A 24,334-nucleotide genomic window follows, 5' to 3' on the forward strand; every position below is an offset into this window, starting at 1 on the left:
ATCAAGTCCAGACCAGATGGCCTTTCGGCCCACAGGACTTAAAAAAAAAAAAATAAAAAATTAAAAAAAAATTTATAACAAAAAAAAAAAAAAAAAAAAAAAAAAAAAAAAAACAAAAATAAAAAATGTGTGGATGTAGGTCTTTTGTCCATCCACGTCCCTCATTACGTTCATATATCCCCTCTCATTGGTTCTACTGTTGTAGTAGCTTCATCATTCCAGGTCTCTTGTCTCGTCCATGGAATGGTGTTCCAGTAGCCCACTTATCGTCAGATTGTCTGGTTCCTCAACATCTGGCGCGGACTTGTTATCCGGGCGCGTCGAGCCGGCATGGATTCTCCTAGTTCGTGTCACTCTCATATTTGAGGTAGGCAGCTGAAGCGTTAGGGGGTCTTTTGCCCAAGGACCCCTACTGGAAAGTTGGGTACCAACCGGGATTTGAACCCCGGTCTCTCGTATCAAAGGGCGGTCTCCCGTATCAAAGGGCGGTGCTCTTAACCACTATGCTATCCAGTCGCATATATAGCAAATTTAGATTAAACCTCAAGAAAAAATTCCTGCCTGTAGGAACAGTAGAACAATGGAACAAACAAACAATATATAACTAAACTATTGTTGAATATAAAGTAAATAAGGTTATTAAAATGTTTAAGAAGCTTCATTTAAAATTAAATTAAAATGCAGTGTGAGTGCCACTGAAAATCAGCTCGCTTGCCACCTTCGGCACCCGTGCCATAGGTTGCCTACCCCTGCTCTATATACTATAAACTGAAATGTAAGTACAATATTTATATTACAATTGATTTATTTTATAATTATATGGTAAAAATGAGAAAGTAAGCAATTTTTCAGTAATAGTGTGCTGTGACACTTTTGTATGTTTATGTTTGATTTTGTAAGCAAGTAGTTTTTAAGAGAGGTGAAACTTGGGGTACGTAAGGCATATCAGACTCATGAAAGGGGTACAGTAGCCTGGAAAGGTTGAGAATCTCTGATCTAGTTTAAACTGCCCTCCTCCCCTCCCCGCCCCGCCACAATGCAGGATTTGTTGTGTCTGAAACAGATGACTATTTTTGAAAATCTCCAGTGAAGGAGTTTCCACGACCTCCCTAGGCAGTTTGTTCCATTGTTCTACTGTTCCTACAGGCAGGAATTTTTTCTTGAGGTTTAATCTAAATTTGCTATGCTGTAGTTTGAACCCATTGCCTCTTATCCTGCCCTCTGCACCAAGAGAACAATTTTTTTCCGTCTTTTTTATAACAGCCTTTCAAGTACAGTATTTGAAGACCACTATCATATCCCTCCTCAGTCTTCTCTTTTCTAAACTAAACATACCCAGTTCCTTTAGACTTTGCTCGTATGCCTTGAATTCCATCCCTTTGATCATCTTTGTCACTCACCTGGATCCTTTCCAGTTTCTCTACATCTTTTCTATATAGTTGTGACCAAAACTGGAGACAGTACTTCAGCTGAGGTCTAACCAGAGCCAAGTAGAACATTACAATCACCTCCTGTGATTTGTATGCTATGCCTTTTTTAATGCAACCCAAAATTACATTTGTATTTTTTTTTTTTTTTTTGCAGCAGCAGCATTGCATTGTTGACTCAAGTTTGTTTAGATTTACGGGACATAATGCTGCCCACTTATTACAATGTCAACTGAAAGTGAGAACAGATGTTCACATGGCACTTTTGTAGCCAGCATTACAAAGTACTTATGTGCCAGATATGCTAAACATTCATATGCCCCTTCATGCTTTGGCCACCATTCCAGAGGATATGCTTCCATGCTGATGATGTTCATTAAAAAAAATGCATTAATTAAATTTGTGACTGAACTCCTTGGGAGAGAATTGTATGTCTCGTGCTCTGTTTTATCTGCATTCTGCCATATATTTCTTCTTATAGAAGTCTAGGATGATGACCCAGCATGTTGTTCATTTTAAGAACACTTTCACTGCAGATTTGACAAAACGCAAAGAAGGTACCAGTGCAAGATTTCTAAAGATAGCTACAGCACTCGAACCAAGATTTAAGAATCTGAAGTGCCTTCCAAAATCTAAGAAGTATGAGGTATGGAGCATGCTTTCAGAAGTCTTAAAAGAGCAACACTCTGATGTGGAACCTACAGAACCCGAACCACGAAAAAAAAAGACAATCTTCTGCTAGTGACATCGTACTCAGATGATGAAAATAAACATGCATCAGGCTGCACTGCTTTGGATCGTTATCGAGCAGAACCCATCATCAGCATGGATGCATGTCCTCTGGAATGGTGGTTGAAGCATGAAGGGACATGTGAATCTTTAGTGCATCTGACACATAAATATCTTGCAACGCCAGCTACAACAATGCCATGTGAACACCTGTTGTCACTTTCAGGTGCTATTTTAAACAAGAAGTGGGCAGCATTATCTCCTGCAAATGTAAACGAACTTGTTTGTCTGAGCAATTGGCTGAACAAGAAGTAGGACTGAGTAGGACTGAGTGGACACTCTAAAGTTTTACATCATTTTATTTTTGAATGCAGTTATTTTTGGTACATAACTCTACATTTCTAAGTTCAATTTTGATGATAAAGAGATTGCACTACAGAACTTGTATTAAGTGAATTGAAAAATATTATTTTATTTTTACTGTGCAAATATTTATAATAAAGTGATCACTGTCCACTTTGTATTCTGTGTTGTAATTGAAATCAATATATTTGAAAATGTAGAAAACATCCAAAAATATTTATAAAAATGGTATTCTATTATTGTTTAATAGCACAATTCATTGTGATTTTTTTAATCACTTAACAGGCCTAAAATTAATTTGAGTTTAAGGTCCATGTTCTTTCTGGCTCTTGGCTTCAAACCCTGGCAATGGGAACACTTCTGAGGAACATGTCCCTCTCCTAGGCAGCGGATACACTTTGTGTGGCCGTCCATTATAGAGAAGGCAGCTCCACACGAGACACACCACTTAAACCCAGGTGAACCAGGCATAAGGATGAGGATGTACCTTCCCTGAGGGGAAGGAGGGGAAACAGGAGAAAGAACTAATACTTTTTGTTTGTTTGTTCATTTTAGGAGGAAGAAACAGAAAAGGAAAAGTAAGGAACTAACAACTATGAGAAGAAAAACAGGTAAGATACTATCTAAATAACAACATGGGCTCTGCTAAGTGTTCTGTTCCAGACTGCAGGCGATCGAGAGGGAAATGAGGATGGTTGGACCACACAGCGCTATATATACGACACATGCATAGTGCAAGAGAGGGGAGGTATGTATGTGCAGTCTGACGGGCACTGCTATTGAAGATCTCTGACTCCAGATGTAAAGGCGCTGTTGCACCTACAGTGGAGCACCCAAGGGGACATCACTCGAAGAATTCTCAAATATTATTAGAAGCATCTCCAAGAGTTCTTCCGTTAATTCCTTCACCATCTTGGGGTGAATACCATTAGGCCCTGCTGACTACAATACATTCAAACTAGTCAGAAGACTTCTGACATGTTCTTTGCTTATCCTGATCTGCATCCCTTCCCTTTTATTGTCTACGATAACATCGTTGGTTGTCTGGGCACATTATTTTCATGTGTGAAGACTGAAGCAAAGGAGGCATTGAGCAGCTCTGCTTTCCTATTATCGTCCATTACCATCTGACCACCCCTGATCATTCTTTTTTGTCTGACATATTACAGAGCCCCTTCTACATATCGGGACCATGATATTCCCTGTGCCCAGAACATTGACAATACATCCTATAAGCTATTAGGGGAATGTCATAAATATAGAGAGAAGGGTAGCATAAAATCCTCCTTGGCAACTGTACTGAATCATCTTACCTGTAAGGGGTTAAGTAGGACAAATAACCTAGTTAGCACCTGACCAGAAGGACCAATGAGGAAAGAAGAGACTTTCAGATCTGGAGGAGGAAGATTTTGTTTGCTCTCTCTTGGTTGTTCCCTCTCCGGATGGAGAGAGAAGCCAAGCAGGTACAACATCTCCTGAAAATATACCTGGAATAATCCATCTAAAATCACAGAAATTGTAAGTAGGCAAGGAAATGTGTTAGGTTCTTTCATTTTAGCTTGTGAGTTTTCCAATGCTACAGAGGTAGTTTTATTCCTGTTTTTGTAACTGTGAAGCTGAATCAGAGGAGAATCCTCTGTGTTTTAAATATTTTTATTTATCCTGTAAAGTTACCTTCCACCCTGATTTTGCAGTTGTGATTCTTTTACTTTTTAAATAAGGTTCTTCTTTTAAGAACCTGATTGATTTTCAGTGTCCTGAAGACAAAGGGTCTGGTCTGTACTCGCATTGTTAAGGCAATTGGTTGGTAGATTATTCTCAAGCCTCCCCAGAAAAGGGGGGATATTGTGGCGGGATAGGGATTCCAAGTGGTTGGGGGGATATTGTGGAGGGATAGGGATTCCAAGTGACCCTTCCCTGAAATTTCATGTAAATCACTTGGTGGTGGCAGCAATACCATCCGAGGACAAGGAAAGGAATTTGTGCCTTGGGGAAGATTTTAACCTAAGCTGGTAGAATATATACGTAGAGGGTCTTTCATGCGGATCCCCACATCTGTACCCCAGAGTTCAGAGGCAGGGGCAGGGAACCCTGACAGGGAAGCTGATGGTTTTGGTTCTCAAGAGACATGGCAGCGATTTGAGCTTATGATTACGAGATAGCTCATTTACTGTATGTCTCTGGTACAGTGACAAAACAGTTAACAATGTTGAAATTTAAAAAGTCATTATTAGGTTTCAGAGTCAAAAACAACCTTGATTGAATAGTGCAGTTCACACACCTGATTGGGCATCAAGAGAGGGATTTGCAGAAAACTTTACTTAGGGTGCAGGAATTTCTCAAACCCTACCCTGGATTGTTATGGGCCAGTGTTGAGGTGGCTGAGGTGACAGTCTCATCCTTGGGCTTGAAAAGGATAAATATTCCAGCAGTCTTTTGGCCTTTGCCCAGAAATAGAAGGGGAGAAGGCCGAAGGGCTGGAGGTGCCAGTCCCTCATCCCTAGGTATCTACAGCTAGATATTTATTTGGCCCTGGCCCTCATAACATTAGTATCTGAGAATGGTGGTAAATAGGGCTCTGGGGTAGAGGTGCTCAGCCTTCTCCCAGGCTGGGAGGGGACAGGGCTGATATGGGGTGTAGGAATATGCCATTCCCTTGGTCCCAGTCTGGGAAAGAAATGGGTTTAGTTGGAAGAGGTTCAATTTCTCCACTGAAGATCATGGGGTTTACAATACCCAAAAATTCTTACCTTTCATTCTGCAGTATCTGCTTGCTCAGAATTGCCTCTGCCAGTCCGGACTCTATTCCCTCCAACTGCCTCTTCACAGCATCAAACATATTCACTTCCATCATGTCAAACACCACTGGCTTTCCATACCTAAGGACAGAGGTCTGAATAGTTGATCATATGTACTACAGGACAGTCCAAGGTCCTTGATACAAAAGATAGACAAAACAATCTCTCTCTCTCTCTCTCTCTCAGTAATGATGGGTCTCAAGCATTACATGTATGGGCAGCCTTCCTTTTAGCACAACGTGGAAAGGGGACTGGGGAGAAAAGGCCCCTCATGCAGCCAGCAGTCTCTTTCATGAATAAAAACCAGAAGTGCTAACTGTGAAGGAAGTTCAGCTACTGGAAGTGCAGAGTTGGCAGAGGGTATCAAAAAGCAACTCACTCCCTCACAGCCACATGCACTACCAGCTAATGGTTTTATTCATCCAGCTCACTATGCACACTCTGAGATCATCAGGAACACCAACCTATGCTGTGTCCAAGCCTGCCATCCTGCCCTCCCATTCCTGGTACTCTTCCACCTACCGGAGGGCTCCCAGCAAGGCCAGTCGAACGGTCTCCACGTTCATATCGTTTGGGTTCAGTGTATTCAAGTAATTTGTGTCTCGATACCGCAGGTAAGCTGCAGCCTGTCCAGATGGATCAATGATTAATGGCCATCTGTATGTGAAGATGAGACAAACAATCATCCTTAGCGGGGACAGGGAACTAAGCATTTGAATGAGAGATGAAAGACCTAACACCAAAACCCAATACAACCAGCAAATATTCCCCCCACCTGCTGGAGAACTAGCAACAACCAGACACTTCCTCCAGCCCCTCATGTAGGATCCTGGTGCTACCCTGGAATTTGACATTCCTGTGCGTAGCCCAGAACTTGACAGTACCGCAGTAAGCAATTTTGTATGTTCAGCCACTGCCAGCTGAAAACCAAACATTACATTGCTGGGAATAATCTGAGGCCTTTGTGAGAAAAGGTCAGACAGCTGCATACTTGCAATTTGTTAATCAGAATGGGAGGGTGGGACAGAAAGTTATGGATGAGAGGGAGTGAAGAGCGACTTTGGTTTTAGGTGCCCCATGCGTATTGTTGTTATGGCTGGAAATGTTTTGAGATAATGAGTAGTTTGCTGAAATTAGGAGAATTGGTGATCCAGTAGAGATTACGATGCTGACCCACTAGGAGTCACTGTAGGTTATGTGCTTTGTTAAAGATATCTATAAAAGACTAGGTAAAAATAAATACCCCTGAGCAGACCAAGTGAGCTTTTCTTTGGGTAAGAAGCTGATATCTAAACTCCCCGTCAGCTGGAAAAAAAGAGGGTCCCTGGAAGCCCGGCCAGTGATCACCTGAAACTATCTCAGACTGTGGGTAACTATGTCTGGAATGTCTTAAACCGTGTGTGTGTGTATGCGTGTGCACTTAATATCTAATAAATAGTAGTTTTAGATAAGAGCACACTTGCTTGTATCAATCATTTATCAGATGGAAGCACTGTGTTCCCATTGATTTATTCCTGACACCTCCTGGAGAGAAACAGTTAAGTTACCCTTGCTTTGGGGTCTGAGAAATCCCAGGTAACACTGGTGGCACCAAGGAGATGATCCCTCCTTAAAAACCTTCTTATGCAATTCCTAGAAGTGAGTCTAAAATAAAGCCACTTCATATGTCTCATCCCTCCTTTGGGTTTCCCTCCTCTTCTCCATTTTTCTCTCTTTCTTTAGGTTGTAAGATGATCAGGGAATACAATAATTTTGTGTCTTGTACCAGAGCTGAGCAGATCTCATGCATTTAACAAATAAATAATAGGATTGTTAATACCAACAATAAAAGGGCCTTCTGCACCATGGGGTATAATGTACTAGTCCAACAGCCCACTACATCAGGGTTCTAGGTCAGCCCCTTTGCGAAGGCTTCTTCCTTGGTGTTGAGGGACGCAGCATTATTGTGAAGCCATTTCTGCTGGATACAAACATGGCAGCAAGGGTGATATCTGTATGACCATTGGCTTTTCTAACTCACCGTCCATCTGAATGGATTTTGCCTCCCACATCCTTCAATAGCACATCATCAAGCTCTGGTATGGAGCACTTCAGCCCTTGGAATTCTTCCCCCACCCCTAGTAAAGGATAGTGAAAGCACTGAATAGCATTATCTATTCTACACAAAACACAGCAAGAACATTAATGTTGAATGGTTAAGCGCTTCCAAGAAAAGTGGCGCAACCCCCCCTTAGTAGAAACTATTACTGATTTTTGTATTACCATTCTGCCACTTCCTTGGAAGATGAGTCCATAGCCTAATAACACTCACAGTTAGGTTAATATCTGGGAAATGTTCCTAACTTCTCCCTTTCTTAATTTCATTCTATTGCCCGAAGTATACCTAGTTGGACTACTCTAAACATTTCTTCTTCCTCCTTGGTGTTTATGCCCTTTGGAGATTTGAATCTTCATAGACACATAGATTATAAAGCCAGAAAAGAACATTGGAATCATCTAATCTGACTTTCTGCATAATACGGGCCATGGAACATCACTCAGTAAGTGTTGCATTAAGGCCAGTAACTTCTATTCTGCATGTAGATACTTACAGACTGTGATCAAATCTGCTATTTGGGTTCTCATAGTGGGATTTAAGGGCCTACATTGGATATTTGAGCTCAAATACAAGATTTAAGCACCAAATGTAGGTGACAAGGTTTGAAAATGTGCTTAGGACTATAAAAGACACAACAACAAAGTTGTATTGTATCCTCCACCCCAGACAAAGTCTCTCGTGGGCCAGAGGCTGCTCACAAGCAAGGTATCTCCAGCAACACACATGAGGTCAGATAGGGCAGAGCAGCACTGACCACCTCTCAGTTCCCTCTTATAGACTTTAAGGTCAGAAGGGACCATTATGATCATCTAGTCTGACCTCCTACACAATGCAGGCCACAGAATCTCACCCACCCCTCTGTAACAACCCTAACCTATGTCTGAGTTACTGAAGTCCTCATATTGGATTTGAAGACCTTCAAGCTGCAGAGAATCCTCAGCAAGTGACCCGTGCCCCATGCTGCAGAGGAAGGCGAAAACCTCCAGGACTCTGCCAATCTGCCCTGAGGAAAAATTCCTTCCCGATCCCAAATATGGCGATTCAGTTAAACCCTGAGCATGTGGCAAGACTCACAGCCAGACACCCAGGAAAGATCCTGGTAGTAACTCAGTCCTTATCCCATCACAGACCACTGGGCTTACTTACCGTGCTGGAAACATCAAGATCAGTGCCAAATTAATTGCCAAATTAGGCTATCCCATCATACCTCCCCTCCATACTTCATCAAGCTTAGTTCATGAAGCCAGATATGTTTGTTGCCCCAACTACTCCCTTGGATGGCTGTTCCAGAACTTCACTCTGCTAATGGTACGAAACTTCATCTCATTCAAGTCTAAAACTTCCTATCATCCAGTTTATATCCCATTTGTTCTTTGTCCACATTCGTGTACTAAGCTTAAATAATCCTCCTCTCCCTAATATTTATCCCTCTGATATTATTTATAACAAGAGCAATCATATCCCCCTCTAACCTTCTTTTGTTAGGTACATCCAAGCTCTTTGGTCTCCTTTCGAAGCAGGTTTTACATTCCTGGATCATCCTCGTACCTTCTCTTAACCTTTTCCATGTTTGATTCATCCATTTAACAAGGGAGACCAAAACGCCCACAGTATTCCCAGATTGAGGTCGCATCAGTGCCTTATGGTACTAGCGACCTTATCTTTGCTGAATACACGTCGCGCTATGTAGCCAAAACGCGATTAGCCTTTTAAACGCCATATCACTGTGGCGTCTCATCTAGAACACGTAGGTGATCACACCATACTCTCGAGTCCTTCTCCTTCTCTGTTACTTCTGAACTGATCAACCCCAATTTATACATAAATCTTGTTATTAACCCCTAAATGCAGGACCCGTCACTTTTCACTATAAAATTTCTCCATTACTATTACTCTAGTTTCAGGTCATCTAATCTTCCCTGTGATTGATATCCTGGTCCTGCTCTGTGTTAGCAATACCTCTCCCAAGCTTGTGCCTACATTGCAAACTGTTATTAGCCACATTGCTCATTTTTTGTGCCAGTGCGTCAATAAAAGCATTAAATAGATTGGTCCCCAAACCCGCATCCCTGAGTGAACCCACCTAGAACCTCCCTCTCCAGCCTGACAGTTCACTCCTTCAGTACCTGTCTATCTCCTACCTTAACCAGTTCCTTATCCCACTTTCAATTTCCATATTGATCCCATCTTTTCTCAATTTAATAATATTCCCGCATGTGGAACCGTATCAAATCCTCTACTGAAATCGAAGTCATAGATCACTGCGTTTCTCTTCTAAAATTTTACCATTCTCAAAGAGGAGATCAGATGGTTGGCTGATCTACCTTTGTAAAACATGTGTATTTTGTCCACATTACTTGACTCTCACTATTCTTTACTACTTTCGCTTACACAAAATTTTCTAAAACCTACATACTACAGATGTTCAAATTTAACATGCTTTTACTCAGATACACTTTTTGCCCTTTCTTACAATAGGAATTATGTAAGCAATTTCCCAGTCTTGTGGGTACCAACCCCTAGTTTCTGATTCAATTAAATATTTTTGCTAATGGCTTGCCATTCATGTGCCCGTTCCTTTATATCTTGCGATAAAATTATCTAGGCCCTCCGATTTTCCCATTAAGCTTTTGAGTTTGCTTCTTACCTTCGATGTATAATATCTACCTCTCATTGCCTCCAATTCCCCTTTGTTCATCCTACCATTATCCCCTAAGCTCCTCACTTAAAGACTGAGGCAAGTATTTTTTAGAATTGGCCATGTCTAATTATCCTTAGAACCTCCATTCATCCTCAGTGTTTAGTGGTCCCACTTCTTTTTCTTGTTTTTCTATTTCTATGGCCATAGACCTTTTACTATTGTTAATCCTTTTGCAAAGTCCAACTCTACATGGCTTTTGACCTTCTCACTTTATTCCCTACATGTTCTGTACCTCAAAAGGTAAGCTTTCCTGTAATCCTTCCCATCTTCTACTTTCTTGTAGCTTTCCTCTTTTTCTTAAATCACCTCTCTGAGAAGCTTGCTCATCCAGCTGGTCTAAACTCTTGCTATACTTTTCCCTTCTTGGATGCAGGCTTCTGATTGTTCTGCAAGTTGACTTGAAGAATTCAACCTCCTCCGCCTTTTAAGATCCACTAATTCTTCAGAGCCCAATCCACGTTCCTAACTAATTTCCTTAATTCTTTAAAGTTGCCCCTTTTGAAATCAATAACCGCTAGTCCCAGATTCATTTTTGTTTCATCCTTCCATCTAGTGTTAACTGAATAGCTCATTGATCACTCGAACCAAGGTTGCCTACAACCATGTCTTCTACGGAGGTCCTCACGGTACTTACCAATAAAACCAAATCTAAAATGGCATCCTCTCGTGTCTGGGTTGCTTCAAACTACTTGGTGAAGAAATCCATCTGCTATCACATCCAGAAAATCTGAATGCCCTATTATGTTACTAGCACTTGTCTCGCAGCTGTATCTGGGAAGTTAAAGTCCCCCATGATCACACCTACTGAATTGCCAATTAGGTTTACTTCATTAAAAACATTAAAAGGTCTCTATCCATATCCAAATCAGATCCCGGCGGTTATAGCACAGCCCCAAGCACTATCTCAGGGGAGGCTCTAGTAGCTTCTTTCCCAGGTGTGATTTTTGCCCAGAGAGACTCGTCTATCCATCCTCACTTCCTATTCTTACAGTTACTCATCATTGATATACAGCCACTCCCCCACCTTGCCTTATTCTTGTCTTCCTAAACAGCACATATGCCTCAATTACCTGTACTCCAGTCCATAACTACTATCCACCTAATGTTTCTGTGATCCTATAAATCCGGTTCACCTCCTGCACAGTAGCTCTAAGTTTCCTCCATTTGTGCCATGCTCCTTGCATTACTGTATAGATTCTTAATTTTGCCGTTTGGCTTCATTGAACCTTCCCGTTAGGCAACAAGACATCTACACAGTATCACCTATTAGACTGGTATCTACACTACCCTTCCTCCTTATATCCATTCTTCTGCCCACGACTGTATCTTCTCTTACTTTGTTTTCTTCCCTCTCAATGTTAAATTCCGGCGTGGAGATTACCTGGACATCTCCCAACCATCTCCCTCAAATTCCTAGTTTAAAGCTCTCTTAATCAGTTATGCTAGCCTGCATCCTAGAAGTCTATTTCCCTCCTTGCTCAGGCAAAGTCCATACCGAGAGAACAGTCCTCTGTCCATGAATGCTTCCCAGTGGCCGTACATCCCAAAGACCTCCTTATAGCACCGCTGCCTGAGCCATCTGTTGATCGCCATAATCTTGTCACACCTTTGTTGCCCTTCTCTAGGAACAGGCAGAATCCCACTGAAGATAACCTGAGCCTCGATTTCCTTAAGCATCATCCCTAGTCTGGCACAGTCTCCCTTGATACGTTCCAGCGAGTATCTAGCCGTATCATTCGTTCCCACATGAAGGACAATCAGTGGATTCCTTCCTGCTCCCATTAGGATCCTTTTCAGCCTCAGGTCCACATCCCATATCTTAGCACCCGGCAGGCAGCACACCCTTCTGTTCTCTGGATCAGCTCTAGTTACAAGCCTGTCTATTTTTCTCAGTAAGGAGTCCCCAGTCATGTAGACCTGCCTTTTCCTGGTGACAGTGTGATTCTCCGGTCTATCCCCTGCTCCCACTGACTGTAAGTCCACTCAATTCTTATTCACCCTTGCAATCCTCCGCAACCAATCCTGTATCCTCCTGGGGCCCATATTTGGTGTTGTCTCCATTGACTCTTCCCCTCTTCCTGTAGGACTAGCTGCTCTTCTCTTCTTGCTTGCCCTCTCACCTTCATCGACCACCTGCTGTGCCCCTTCTTCATTTTCCAACTCTGAAAACTTGTTCCTGAGCTCTATTTCTCCTTCACTGGTCCGTCTCTTCCTCTGCCTGGTTCTCTTAGTCACATGCTTCCACCGTCCACTTTCCTCTCCCAGCAGTCTCCCCTCAGAATTCTTTGGTCCTGCTTCCATCTGCAAGTCTAAGCTTATCCCTTCAGCCTCCTTATATCTTTGCTCCATCATCGGATCCCCTTCTAAACTCTACCAGAGTTTCCACCTGCATCTCCAGTCCTCGGATCTTTTCTTCCACTAGCTCTATCAGGCAGCACTTCATGAAGACAAAACTCTTTTCAGGTACCCCCTCCAGGATCATGTACATGCCGCAGCTTCCACATCGAGTCATCCTCACTGTGTCTTTCACTGCTGCCTCTGTATCAGTCAGAGCCTTCCCACCTAAAACCTGTTAGTCCAGGAAACACAAACCAAAACAAACCCCCACCAGGCACCAGAACATCGCCCACTCCCTTCACTAGCCTGTCAGTTCCTTTGCCTCGGTCTCTAAGTCTCCCCCACAAACTCCCTCTGAAACTCCCCTGTTTACAGCTCTGTTTGCTGGCTCCTGTGCTGCTGCAGCTGTCTATGCTGCTGCCTGACTGGCTGGCTACCTTTATAGGACCCCTAAGCAGAGAAGCCCCGACCCCTAATCAGGGCTCAGCTTCTCTCCCAGCACACTGCCTCACCACCCATAGTAGTAAGATAGAACTTAACACTATCTGTCCACTGTCTCTAAGTTTACCATCATTTTTTCTAACAGTTTTAGTCTTAGTAATTAACATAGTTAATTTATGAAGTGTCTTGTACCCAGCTGGCAGGATCTTGGGGTTCTTTTTGTTCTGACTAGAGGCTCATTATAGAGGAACTTTCCTACCTGGTCAAAAGATTTCAATCTCATATTCATAGAGCATGTGCACACCATGAATAGGATCCATATGAACAAAGACTCGAAGAACTATAGATACACCTGGGTCCTGATCAAGAACCTCCCTCTTCCCCCAATCTAACTCTATCAAGCAGTTCATGACCTAAACGTACCTTCCTGAGTCTGTTCTCGCAACCTGAGCCTGGCCAGGGACAGTTTCTCCTCTGCTTTCTCAGCAGCCAGACGTAGAGTCTCCACCAACGTCTCTGCATCACCAATTGCCTAAAGTAAGGAAATACATTAGGACAAGTTTCAGTGTGATAGCCGTGTTAGTCTGTATCAGCAAAAAGAATGAGGACTCCTTGTGGCACCCTAAAGACTAACAAATTTATTTGGGCATAAGTTTTCGTGTGCTAAAACCCACTTCATCGGATGCATGATAATAGCCCACCTTAATTGATGAATCTCATTATAGCTGGTATGGCAACACCCATTTTTTCATGTTCTCTGTGAATATATATATCTTCCTACTGTACTTTCCACTGTATGCATCCAATGAAGTGGGTTTTAGCCCATGAAAGCGTATGCCCAAATAAATGTGTTAGTCACTAAGGTGTCACAAGTATTCCTCATTCTTTTTGCATTAGGAACAGTTTTTCATAGATTTTAAGGCCAAATGGGACTATTGGCTCATTTAATCTGAATTCTTGTATAAAACAGGCCATAGAATTTCATTCCAGTATCGATCTCACCAATACTGCATACAGAAATAAAATCACCACCCTACTTTTACTCACTACTTCCCTATACACCTAAGGATTGCATTAGACTCTTTTGCCACAGCATCACACTGGGAGCCCATGTTCAGCTGCTTGTCCACTATGACCCTTAAATCTTTTTCAGAGTCACTAATTTCCGGGATACAATCCTCCATTCTGTAATAGGGGCTGCTTTGTTTCTAGAGATATGACCTTCCATTTGTCCTTGTTATAACATTTTGTTTGAATGGGCCCAGTTTACCAAGCAATCCACTTCACTCCATATGACTACATGTCATTGTTTACCATTCTGCTAATCTTTGTATCATCCACAAATCTAACCGGTATTATTGATAGTCCATCCCTGGCGATGACAACGATATTGTCATAGTTCTCATATATGGCTATGCATATGACTCTGAATCCTGATGCATAGAGTCAACCGCACTGAGGGCATGGGAAGTCTGTATCTATGATGTTTGATTATGCAGCACTGTGGTGCTTTTCACATGCAGTCTGGAGATAATTTCATGATTCTTCAGATTATCCTTGAAGTGCTTATACGGATGACGCTTCTTTCTTTTGCCCTGACTCAGTTCCCCAAACAAGATCTGTTTTGGAAGACAGTGGTCTTCCATTCTGATGACATGCCCGGTCCACCTAAGTTATGTTCTCAGTAAAATTTCCTCAGTGCTGGTTGTGTTTGCTCTCTCAAGCACTTTAATATTCCTGGCAGCAAATGCTCATTATTGAGCTGAGGGAGCGCATGTGAAATTGCTCAAGCTGTTTAATGTGATGTCTATAAAGAGTCCAGATCTCAGATTCATACAGGAGAGAAGTTAGAACTACTGCACTGTAGATCTTCAATTTGGTGGAGAGATGGATGTTGTGTTGGTTAAGAACTTTTGTTCGAAGTCGACCAAGGGTCTGGCTGGCTTTATTAACTCTGGAGGAAATTTTCTTATCAAGCGAACCGTCACTTGAGATGGTACTGCCCAAATACTTGAACTGATCCACATATTTCAACTGTGTGCCATGGATGAAGATGGCTGGCACTGGGGTATTGGAATGAAGTGCTGGCTGGAACAAGACTGCTGTCTTCCCAAGACTGATGGTGAGGCTAAAGAGCTGGGATGCTTCAGAAAATCTATCAACGATGACCTGATGTCTATGAGCCATCAAGGCGCAGTCATCTGCAAAAAGCGCCTCAACAAGAAGCCTCTCCAGCATCTTGGTCTTAGCACTGAGTCTTTGAAGATCAAAGAGAGAGCCACTGAGTCAGCAGCAGATGTCTATCACCTGATCCAAGTCCCTTGTTGCATGGTTGAGAACACGTTGAACAGCACTGGAGCAAGTACAGATCCATGTTCTGCTCTAGACATTTTTCCTGGACCTGCCTTAAAACAAAGATCATGTTCATAGTACTACGACCTGGTCTGAAACCACACTGGGCTTCTGGCAGATTCTCCTCAAATATGTTTGCAATGAGTCTGTTCTGTAGAATGCAAGTTAAATCTGTGCTGGGGCCAAAGAAAAGGGTATGCCAGGATTGGTTCGATGAGAACAACAAGTACATCCCAAACTCCTAAGTGACAAGCAGAAAGCATTTGTTGAATGGCAGAATGAACTCACTTCCATCTCAAAGAAAGATAGGTTTAAGTACCTACAGAGCAAGGCCTAGTTTGAACTAAAGAGAATGCAGAATGAGTGGTGAGAGAGGAAAGCTGCAGAAGTCCAGCATTACATAGATACAAACAACGCAAAGATGTTCTTTGACTCTCTCAAAGCAGTCTACGGACCATCTAAATCTGGCACAGCCCCCTTAAAGTCGACAGATGGCACAACCTTCATGAAAGACAAGGAGGGAATCATACAGAGATGGGCTGAATACTACAGTAGTCTATTCAATAGACCATCCACAGTCGATCGGTGTGTCTTTGACCATTTACTTGAGAAACCTATCAAAGAGGATCTCAATCTCCCTCCATCAGTTGAGGAAGTTATAAAAGCCATTAAACAACTGAACTCTAGCAAAGCATCTGGAAAGGATGGTATTCCAGCAGAACTGTATAAAGGAGCAGGCCCAAAGGCTATCGAGATGTTTCATGACATCCTGAGTAGCATTTGGGAGGAGGAAGAAATGCCACAAGACTTAAAAGATGCTATTATTGTATCACTGTTCAGAAACAAAGGCAGCAAAGCCGACTGTGGAAACTACAGAGTCACTACTCTCCTTTGTACAGCAGGCAAAATATTAGCTCGCATTCTACTGAAATCAGTAGTGATTTTACAATTACTTCCAGATCATTGTAAAAAATACTGAATAGCATCAGGCCTAATGCTAATCCCTGCAGAACCTGCTAAAAACACTCCCATTCAATGATGATTCCTCATTGACAACTACTTCTTGAGATCTGTCAGTTAGCCAGTTCTTAATTCATGTGTGCTTTATTGATATTGTATAGGGCCTAAGTATATTACATCTATGTACTTAATGTTTATCAACCAACATGGCTTGGGGGTTACCCTGGGAGGGGAGACCTAGAGCGGGGGTACTGCAGAGGGCAGAACACTGAGGTAAAGGGCACTGGGGTCTGGGAGGGATGTGGAGCCTGAGGCAGGCAAGATACCAGCCAGCAGAGGGTGCTCCTGAGCTGGAGTTGAGCTAATTCCCAAGATGACCAGCAGGAAGCCGGGGCGGCTCCAGGCCCCAGCATGCCAAATGAGTGCTTGGGGTGGCATGCTGACGGGGGGGTGCTTTGCTGGTCACCGGGAGGGCGGCAGGCGGCTCCGGTGGACCTCCCGCAGGCATGCCTGCAGAGGGTCCGCTGGTCCCGCAGCTCTGGTGCAGCATCCACAGGCACACCTGCGGGAGGTCCACCGGAGCCGCAGAACCGGCGACCAGCAGAGCACCCCCCACTGCGTGCGGCGGCAAAATGGCTAGAGCCGCCCCTGCAGGAGGTGCCGCACTGGTGAATGTAGACCTTGCTACAATACCCCAAATTTAAAAACATAGTAAGAGAACCAAAAGAGTGCCACTGTGGCTAAACAACAAAGTAGGGTCTGTCCTGAACGGATGCGGTTTGTTCAATATCTTCATTAATGATCTGTGAGGATAGCAGGACTATCACCTCAGCAATTTTGCAGATGACAGCTGAAACTGGGCAGGAGTGTAAGATATGCTGAGGGAGGGGATCATGGTATGACAGAGGGACCTGAAGACAAATTAGAGGAATGCCAAAAAAAGTCCTTGTTGAACCTCATAGATTAATTGCAGAGTGCCTGCAATTAGGACAGAAGAATCCTATCACTGCTACATGAACAGGACAAATGGGTACTCTAGCATTCTGCAAAAAAGCGACCGCTACGGGTTACAGTGAAGAGAAGCTGGATATGTAGGCGCCGCGTGTCCCTTTCGCCAGAAGGCCTAATCGCATTTGGGCTGTGATACAATAGGGGCTTTTGCCAGCAGAGTCGAGGATGTGAATCATTCCCTCTATTCAAACATTGCTGACGGCCTGCTCTGGAGTACTGTGTCCATTTTGGGCCGCCACACTAAACAAGAAGGATCGTGGAAAATACTTGGATAAGAGACAGCGGATGGGAAGACAAATAATGTAGTAGGGTTGGAATACATGAGCCTAACGCAGAGAGGCTGAGGCGAATGTGTGATTGTTAGTCTGCAGATAGAGAAGGATGAGGCGGAATTTGATTAGACTGCTTTCAACTACTATGAAAGGGGTTACTAAAAGATCGATTGGATCAGACTGTTCTCAAGTGATACAGATGACTAGAACAAGAGTAATGGTTCAGTTGCAGTGGAGGTGATAGGGTTGATACTTAGGACAAAATTTTTTCACCTAAGAGGGTGGCTGAACGTCATCTGGAATGGGTTCCCTTAAGGAGTGGTGGATCTCCTTCCTTAAGTTGTTTTAAGGTCAGGCTTGACAAAGCCCTGGCTGGGATGATTTAGTTGGGGATTGGTTCTGCTTTGAGCAGGGGGTTGGACTAGATGACCTCCTGAGGTCCCTTCCAGCCCTGATACTCTATGATTCTAAATGATATTAGGTTTTTCTGACAAGACCTAATTTGTTTGCCTTTTAGAATATTGACACAATACAGGCACTCCTTCAGTCTTATAGAATTTCTCCAGTATTACAACTAGTGGAGGGGGTGCCTGCACTGCACTGTTCCCCCAATTAAGAATCAGATTAATAGAGTTTAAGCCCAGAAGGGACCACCAAATTATCTACAGTAGAACGTCAGAGTTACAAACACCTCGAGAATGGAGGTTGTGCAATACTCTGAAATGTCTGTAACTATGAACAAAATGTTTCGGTTGTTCTTCAAACATTTATAACTAAACATTGACTTAATACAGCTTTAAAACTTTACTATGCCAAAAAATGTTGCTTTTAACCATCTTAATTTAAAAATGCATCAAGGATAGAAATTTTCCTTACCTTGTCAAAACTTTTGTTAAACTTTCCCTTTATTTTTTTTAGTAGTTTATGTTTAACACAGTACTATACTGTATTTGACATTTTTTTTTTAAATCTCTGCTGCTGCCTGATTGCCTGCTTTCGCTTCCAAATAAGGAGTGTGGTTGACCAATAAGTTCATAACTCGGGTGTTTGTAGTTGAGGTTCTACTGTAGTCTGATCTGTATGTCACAAGTCACCAACAGCACAAGAATGAATTGAAAGAGATTCCCTATCTGAGCAACTATTAAGTGGGTGGACCTCAGAAGGTCCTCCTTGACTATTAAACTATTACATGTGGAATAGTGAAAAATTCTTTGATGTCTCCAAAGCATTTGGATGCCATCTCTTCCTCTGACTCATACACAAAGGTCAAAAGTCTTTTCTCATCCTACAATAACTTTATTTATGATAGGGTTGCTTCAACTACCCAGAGCTGCTTGGGGTAGTTAATTTGCTATAATAGCTGCAGAAAAGGAGACTGAATTATTTGCTGCAATACTTGAGATGTGCTGTGAACAACAGGTTCATTTGTCTTATTCTGTAGGTGTTTCATTAGAGTATGAACTAAGGAACTGCAATTTTTATCCTCACAAAGGTCATAGGTTTTTGTTTAAACATTGGTTAGATTGTCCGTATACCATTTCTCTGTGAAAATGCCAGTCCGGATAGCCCAGAAAATTACTGAGATAGAGGTTTAATGACTATCTCCTGTAAGTCACATTCTTATGGATGGTCCCATCTGCATTTCCATTCTAACAATAGTCTCAAGAGGTTGGTGCTTTCCCTTTCTTTCAGACCACTTGTGATGAAGAGGGGGTTTTCTTGGGTTTTCTGTGTTTTCCAGTGGGTTGCATGCGGAGGTGGGGGACTCAGTGTCCCTGGGTGATGCTAGCTTGGCGGGGTGGGGTTGTTGCAGGGGACCAGAGGGTGAGCTGACCTGGTGACCTGGAGACGCAGCTCAGGAGTCGCAGCCGGTTCTGGGCAGTGGAAGGAAAATGTGCTGCGGAGAGAGGACCCCGGGTGACCTGACCAGCCCGTTCCAGCAAGAGGAGGCCAGAGGAGGGCTGAGAGGAGAGGAGACCCAGGCCTTCCTGTTTATGACCCTGTTTACCCGGAGAGAAGACAATGGACAGAGGCGGGGCTTGGGGCTGGGGATATTGGAGGCCCAGCTGTGAAGCAGGAGGGCTCTGGGCTGGAGAGTGGGAGCAGGCAGAGCCCCCCTGGATGCAGGGAGACTGGAATGTGCTGGATTGAGAGAGGTCAGGCCTGAAGCCCGGAGAGTTTCCTGTGCTGTGTTCAACTCTCAATAAACCCTCCTGTTTTATGCTGGCTGAGAGTCGGTCCAGTCTACAGAACACGGTTGCATCAACCCGTTCAGTGGTGAGGAGGCCCAGGGAGTCCAGAGCACGTGGACTCCCTGAGGGGGCCCACAGCAGAGACAATGTGCTAAGGCTCAGAGAGGTGCGGCTCCAGGAGGTGGAGGGGCCTGACCCTGAGAGAGAGTGGACCCCCGAGAAGGGCTGTCTCACTGAAAGGGGCACCCCCCACAGACCACACGGGGCCATGAGTGGGCACGATCTGTGAGTCCATGACACCACTACCTTGTCTGTATGTTCCCAAGCCTCATTTACATTCAGGAAGGCAGGAATCACACTTTGCACATTCTGAGAACTTTGCCATTAAGCTCTATAGAACTAAAACTTATCTGCAAGTGCACCATTATGAGGCTGAGACTAGGGAGTCTGTCCATCATGCTCCAAAGATTGTCCAAGCATATCTGACCACATATTACAATTACGATAATGTGGCAGGGGTTCAACCCCATGTAATTGTGAGAATTCTCAGTGATGACAAAGGGAGCTTTCATAATCTTCACACTATATTGTGTGACTGCTACTATATGTGTTTTAGCAAAAATGTTTTCCTGATTGTGAGACTAGGTGCATGACGTAATATCTTGTATTGGCCCAACTTCTGTTGGTGAGAGAGACTAGCTTTTGAGCTTCCTCACCAACAGAAGTTGGTCTTGTGAAAGCGAGTACCTCACACCTTGTCTCTCTAGTATCCTGGAACCAACATGGCTGCAACAATCCCTGATTGTGACTTAGTTTTGGGAAAGTGAGAGGTGAAGTCACTTTTAATTCACTCTTGACATGGCATCCAGAACTAATGCTCACTTGTCAGCTATGCTGTCCTTGTTCACCTGGAACTCTTCAGCCTGTCTTCCTATGGGGTTGTCCTGCTCAATAAACTCACACAAGTAGGAATATGCAGCTCCCACTTCAAGAAATTAAGGTTACTTATGTGTAACAAGAGTTCTTCAAGATAATCTTCTGCATATTCACACTCTTCATTCCCCAACTTCGTTTCTTTAGTGTCTTAGGCTAGGAATACCCAAATTAATTGATGGAACTGAAGTACAGTTGGGGCAACTCCCTCTTCATATGCTCGGAAATCTTCAGGATTGATGGAGCTGGAGAGGGGTGAGCAGACCCAGTGCATAAGGACATTCAGAAGATTCTGGTGCCTTCTGGAAAGACACCTTGATTGTACAAATGGGAATATCCAGACGCTCCTCTCAAAAAGCTCCATAACCTTCATTTGCTCACCTGTAACTGGAGTTTGAGATGAAATCTGCACATTCCCACTCATTGGATGTTGTCAGAAATATAAAGGGAAGGGTAACAACCTTCCTATATACAGTACTATAAAATCTCTCCTGGACAGAGGCAAAAAAATCATTTTACCTGTAAAGAGTTAAGAAGCTCAGGTAACCTAGCTGGCACCTGACCAAAAGGACCAATAAGGGGACAAGATACTATCAAATCGGGGGGTAGGAGGCTTTGTTTTGTCTGTTCCGTGTGGCTTTTGCTGGAGACAGCTCAAGAAAGCAAGCAATCCAACTCCATTAGGATTAGTAAATACTAACAAGGGAATGCATTAGCTTACATTTATTTTGGCTTGTGATTTTCTCTGTGCTGAGAGGGAGGTGTTTTACTGATTTTCTTTTTGTACCTTTAAAGTTTTGCCCAGAGGGAAATCCTCCGTGTTTTGAATCTGACTGCCCTGTGAGATTATCTTCCATTCTAATTTTACAGAGGTGCTTCTTTGAACTTTTTTCTTTCTAATAAAGTCCTGTGGGTTTTTTTAATCTGATTGGGGTTTTTTTAGTGGTCTAAAAAAAAACCCAGGGTTGGTTTGTGCTCATCTTGTTTATTCTCAAGCCCAGAAAAGGGGGTGTAGGGCTTGGGGGAATATTAGGGGAAAGTAGGAATTCCAAGTGGTCCTTTCCCTGAGTTTTGTCTAATCACTTGGTGGTGGCAGTGTTACCTAATCCAAGGAACAAGGGAGAATTTGTGCCTTGGGGAATTTTTAACCTAAGATGGTAGAAATAAGCTTAGGGGTTTCTTCATCCGGGTCCCCACGTCTGTACCCTAGAGTTCAGAGTGGGGAGGGAACCCTACCAGATGTGCTGAAGGTACAGTCTGGATCAGTAACAGCCTTCAGAAAGCAATGCCTATTGCAGTACCCTCATGCCCCAAGCTCCCCTCCTTCACAGCTCCAAATGTTTGGAGCACAAAAGATACAAAAGACAGGGTGACACAACGACTGTCTCAGTTCTTTCTAACATCCCCCTCAAAGCACTGGGGGGGGCTGCAGCAGGGTCCCCATTCCCCTTCCAGGAAGGCTCTTGGAGCTCTTCCCCCTGCCTCTGGCTGCAGGAGGAGGTGCAGAGGAGCCAACTTGTTGTTCACAGGAGGGAAGAGGAAAAGGGAGGGTGATTGAGCTTTGATTGGTTGCTCTGCCCTTGGAGGAAGCAGGGCACTGAGGCAGATGGCCAATCAGAAGGCAGCTCTCCCCGCTTTTTCTCCTCCCACCCCACTCCACAAGACTCAAATGTGCTATCTTAACCTTGCTTTGGAGAATGGAATGTGACATGTGCATAATATTTGAAGTACAGAATGTGACCCAGCTTAGCCACTAATTAAAATATAAGAGATGGGTTTTTTGTTCACACGTGTAATTTTTAAAAAATGTCCACTGCACACCTGTTTGGGCCTGACAACACCCGGGTTGGGAAACACTGATTAGAAACAAGCTGCATAATGACAGGCTCAATGAGCTCTATCTAGTTAGGTCAACAAAGAGACTGTTAAAAGGTGATTTGATCATAGTATAATAAATACCTACATGAGGAACAGAAATTGAATAATTTTGGGGGATGGAGACCTAAGCCCTGAGGTAAGTGGGGAAGTGGGACACTGGGAGGAAACACAAGGAGGAGGGTGCAACAGCAGAGGCCTCCTGATTCATACTGACAATCTCCTAGTTATCTTAGGTGTCTGTACACAAACACAAGAAGCTTGGGAAACAAGCAGGAAGAATTGGAAGTCCGACCACAGTCAAGAAACTATGATGTGATTGGAATAACAGAGACTTGGTGGGGTAACTCACATGACTGGAGCACTGTCATGGATGGGTATAAACTTTTCAGGAAGGACAGGGCAGGGTAGAAAAGTTGGAAGAGTTGCATTGTATGTAAGGGACTGGTATGATTGTGCAGAGCTCCAGTATGAAACTGGAGAAAAGCCTGTGAGAGTCTTTGGGTTAAGTTTAGAGGTGAGAGGAACGAGGGTGATGTCATAGTGGGCATTCGCTATAGACCACCAGACTAGGAGAATGAGGTAGATGAGGCTTTCTTCAGACAACTAACAGAAGTTTACAGCTCACAGGCCCAGGTTCTCATGGGGGACTTCAATCACCCTGACATCTGCTGAGAGAGCAATACAGCAGTGCACAGACAATCCAGGAAGTTTTTGGAGCGTGTTCATAGAATCATAGAATGTTGGGGTTGGAAGGGACCTTAGGAGGTCATCTACTCCAATCCCCTGCTTATAACAGGACCAATCCCCAGATAGATTTTTATCCTAGTTCCCTAAATGGCCCCCCCCAAGGATTGAACTCACAACCCTGGGTTTAGCAGGCCAATGCTCAAACCATTAAGCTATCTCCCTCCAATAAAGAAAACAAGGGACCTTGACAAGTCATTGAGGCCAGCCCCCTGCCTTCACTAGCAGGACCAAGTACTGCTTTTTGCCCCAGATCTCTAAGTTGCCCCCCCTCAAGGACTGAACTTATAATGCTGGGTTTAGCAAACCACTGAGCTATCCCTCCCCCACTAAGCTGTTGTGGACAACTTCCTGGTGCAAGTGCTAGAGGAACCAATTAGGGGGCCATGCTCTTCTTGACCTGCTGCTCACAAACAGGGAAGAATTGGCAGGGGCAGTAGAAGTGGGTGGCAACCTGGGTAGAAGTGACCATGAGATGGTTGAGTTCAGGATTCTGACAAAAGGCAGAAAGGAGAGCAGCAGAATATTGACCCTGGACATCAGAAAAGCAGACTTTGACTCCCTCAGGGAGCCACGCACAAGCGACCAGAGAGCTTGCGAACAGGGGCTGCTAACAGGGAGTTTTGCAAGGGAGTTCTCCAGGTGAAGGAGGAACAAATACAGCATCTGTAGGATAAGTGACTGTCTGTAATATGTGTGTGTTTGTGTTTGGGGGTTACTTGCAGTGTGCTGAGCTTGTGTTTGTCAGTCTGTTTGTTTGTTTATTTGTTTGTTTGAAGGACCATGTGCTGTGGCTGGCAGTTGGAGCCGTGAGCTTCAAAGGAAGGTTTGAAGGCTTGAAGCCTCTGGTAATTGGCTGAGCCTTAATCAGTGGGTGGGGCATTAACTCAGGCCAGGGCTTTATAAAGCCGCGCACAAGCGACCAGGGGCTGCTAACAGGGAGTTTTGCAAGGAAGTCTGGGAAGGGAGGAGGGGTCCCATGTCGGTCCTACCTGTTCCCCTATAGTCCCCTTAAAACCTACAATCCAAACCATATTCCAAAACCCCTTTCTTTAAACCACCCTTTCATTAACTAGGAGACAATGCAGGCAGAAGCTC

The 24,334-nt window shown here is 43.7% G+C and overlaps 1 protein-coding gene across 3 annotated transcripts in view; it reads right to left on the reverse strand.

The window, feature by feature from the left end:
* Positions 1-24,334, reverse strand: part of IQANK1 (IQ motif and ankyrin repeat containing 1) — a 160,130-nt gene that overhangs the window by 20,407 nt on the left and 115,389 nt on the right. For all 3 annotated transcript variants that reach the window (XM_075063360.1, XM_075063358.1, XM_075063359.1), the window contains 4 exons: positions 13,318-13,426; positions 7,338-7,434; positions 5,840-5,974; positions 5,270-5,398 (listed from right to left, as the gene is read on the reverse strand). In XM_075063360.1, coding sequence (XP_074919461.1) covers positions 5,270-5,398; positions 5,840-5,974; positions 7,338-7,434; positions 13,318-13,426 — 470 coding nt within the window. The remainder of the gene's footprint in view (positions 1-5,269; positions 5,399-5,839; positions 5,975-7,337; positions 7,435-13,317; positions 13,427-24,334) is intronic.

The sequence above is a fragment of the Chelonoidis abingdonii genome, chromosome 2 (assembly GCF_003597395.2).
Source record: "Chelonoidis abingdonii isolate Lonesome George chromosome 2, CheloAbing_2.0, whole genome shotgun sequence".
Lineage (NCBI taxonomy): Eukaryota > Metazoa > Chordata > Testudines > Testudinidae > Chelonoidis > Chelonoidis abingdonii.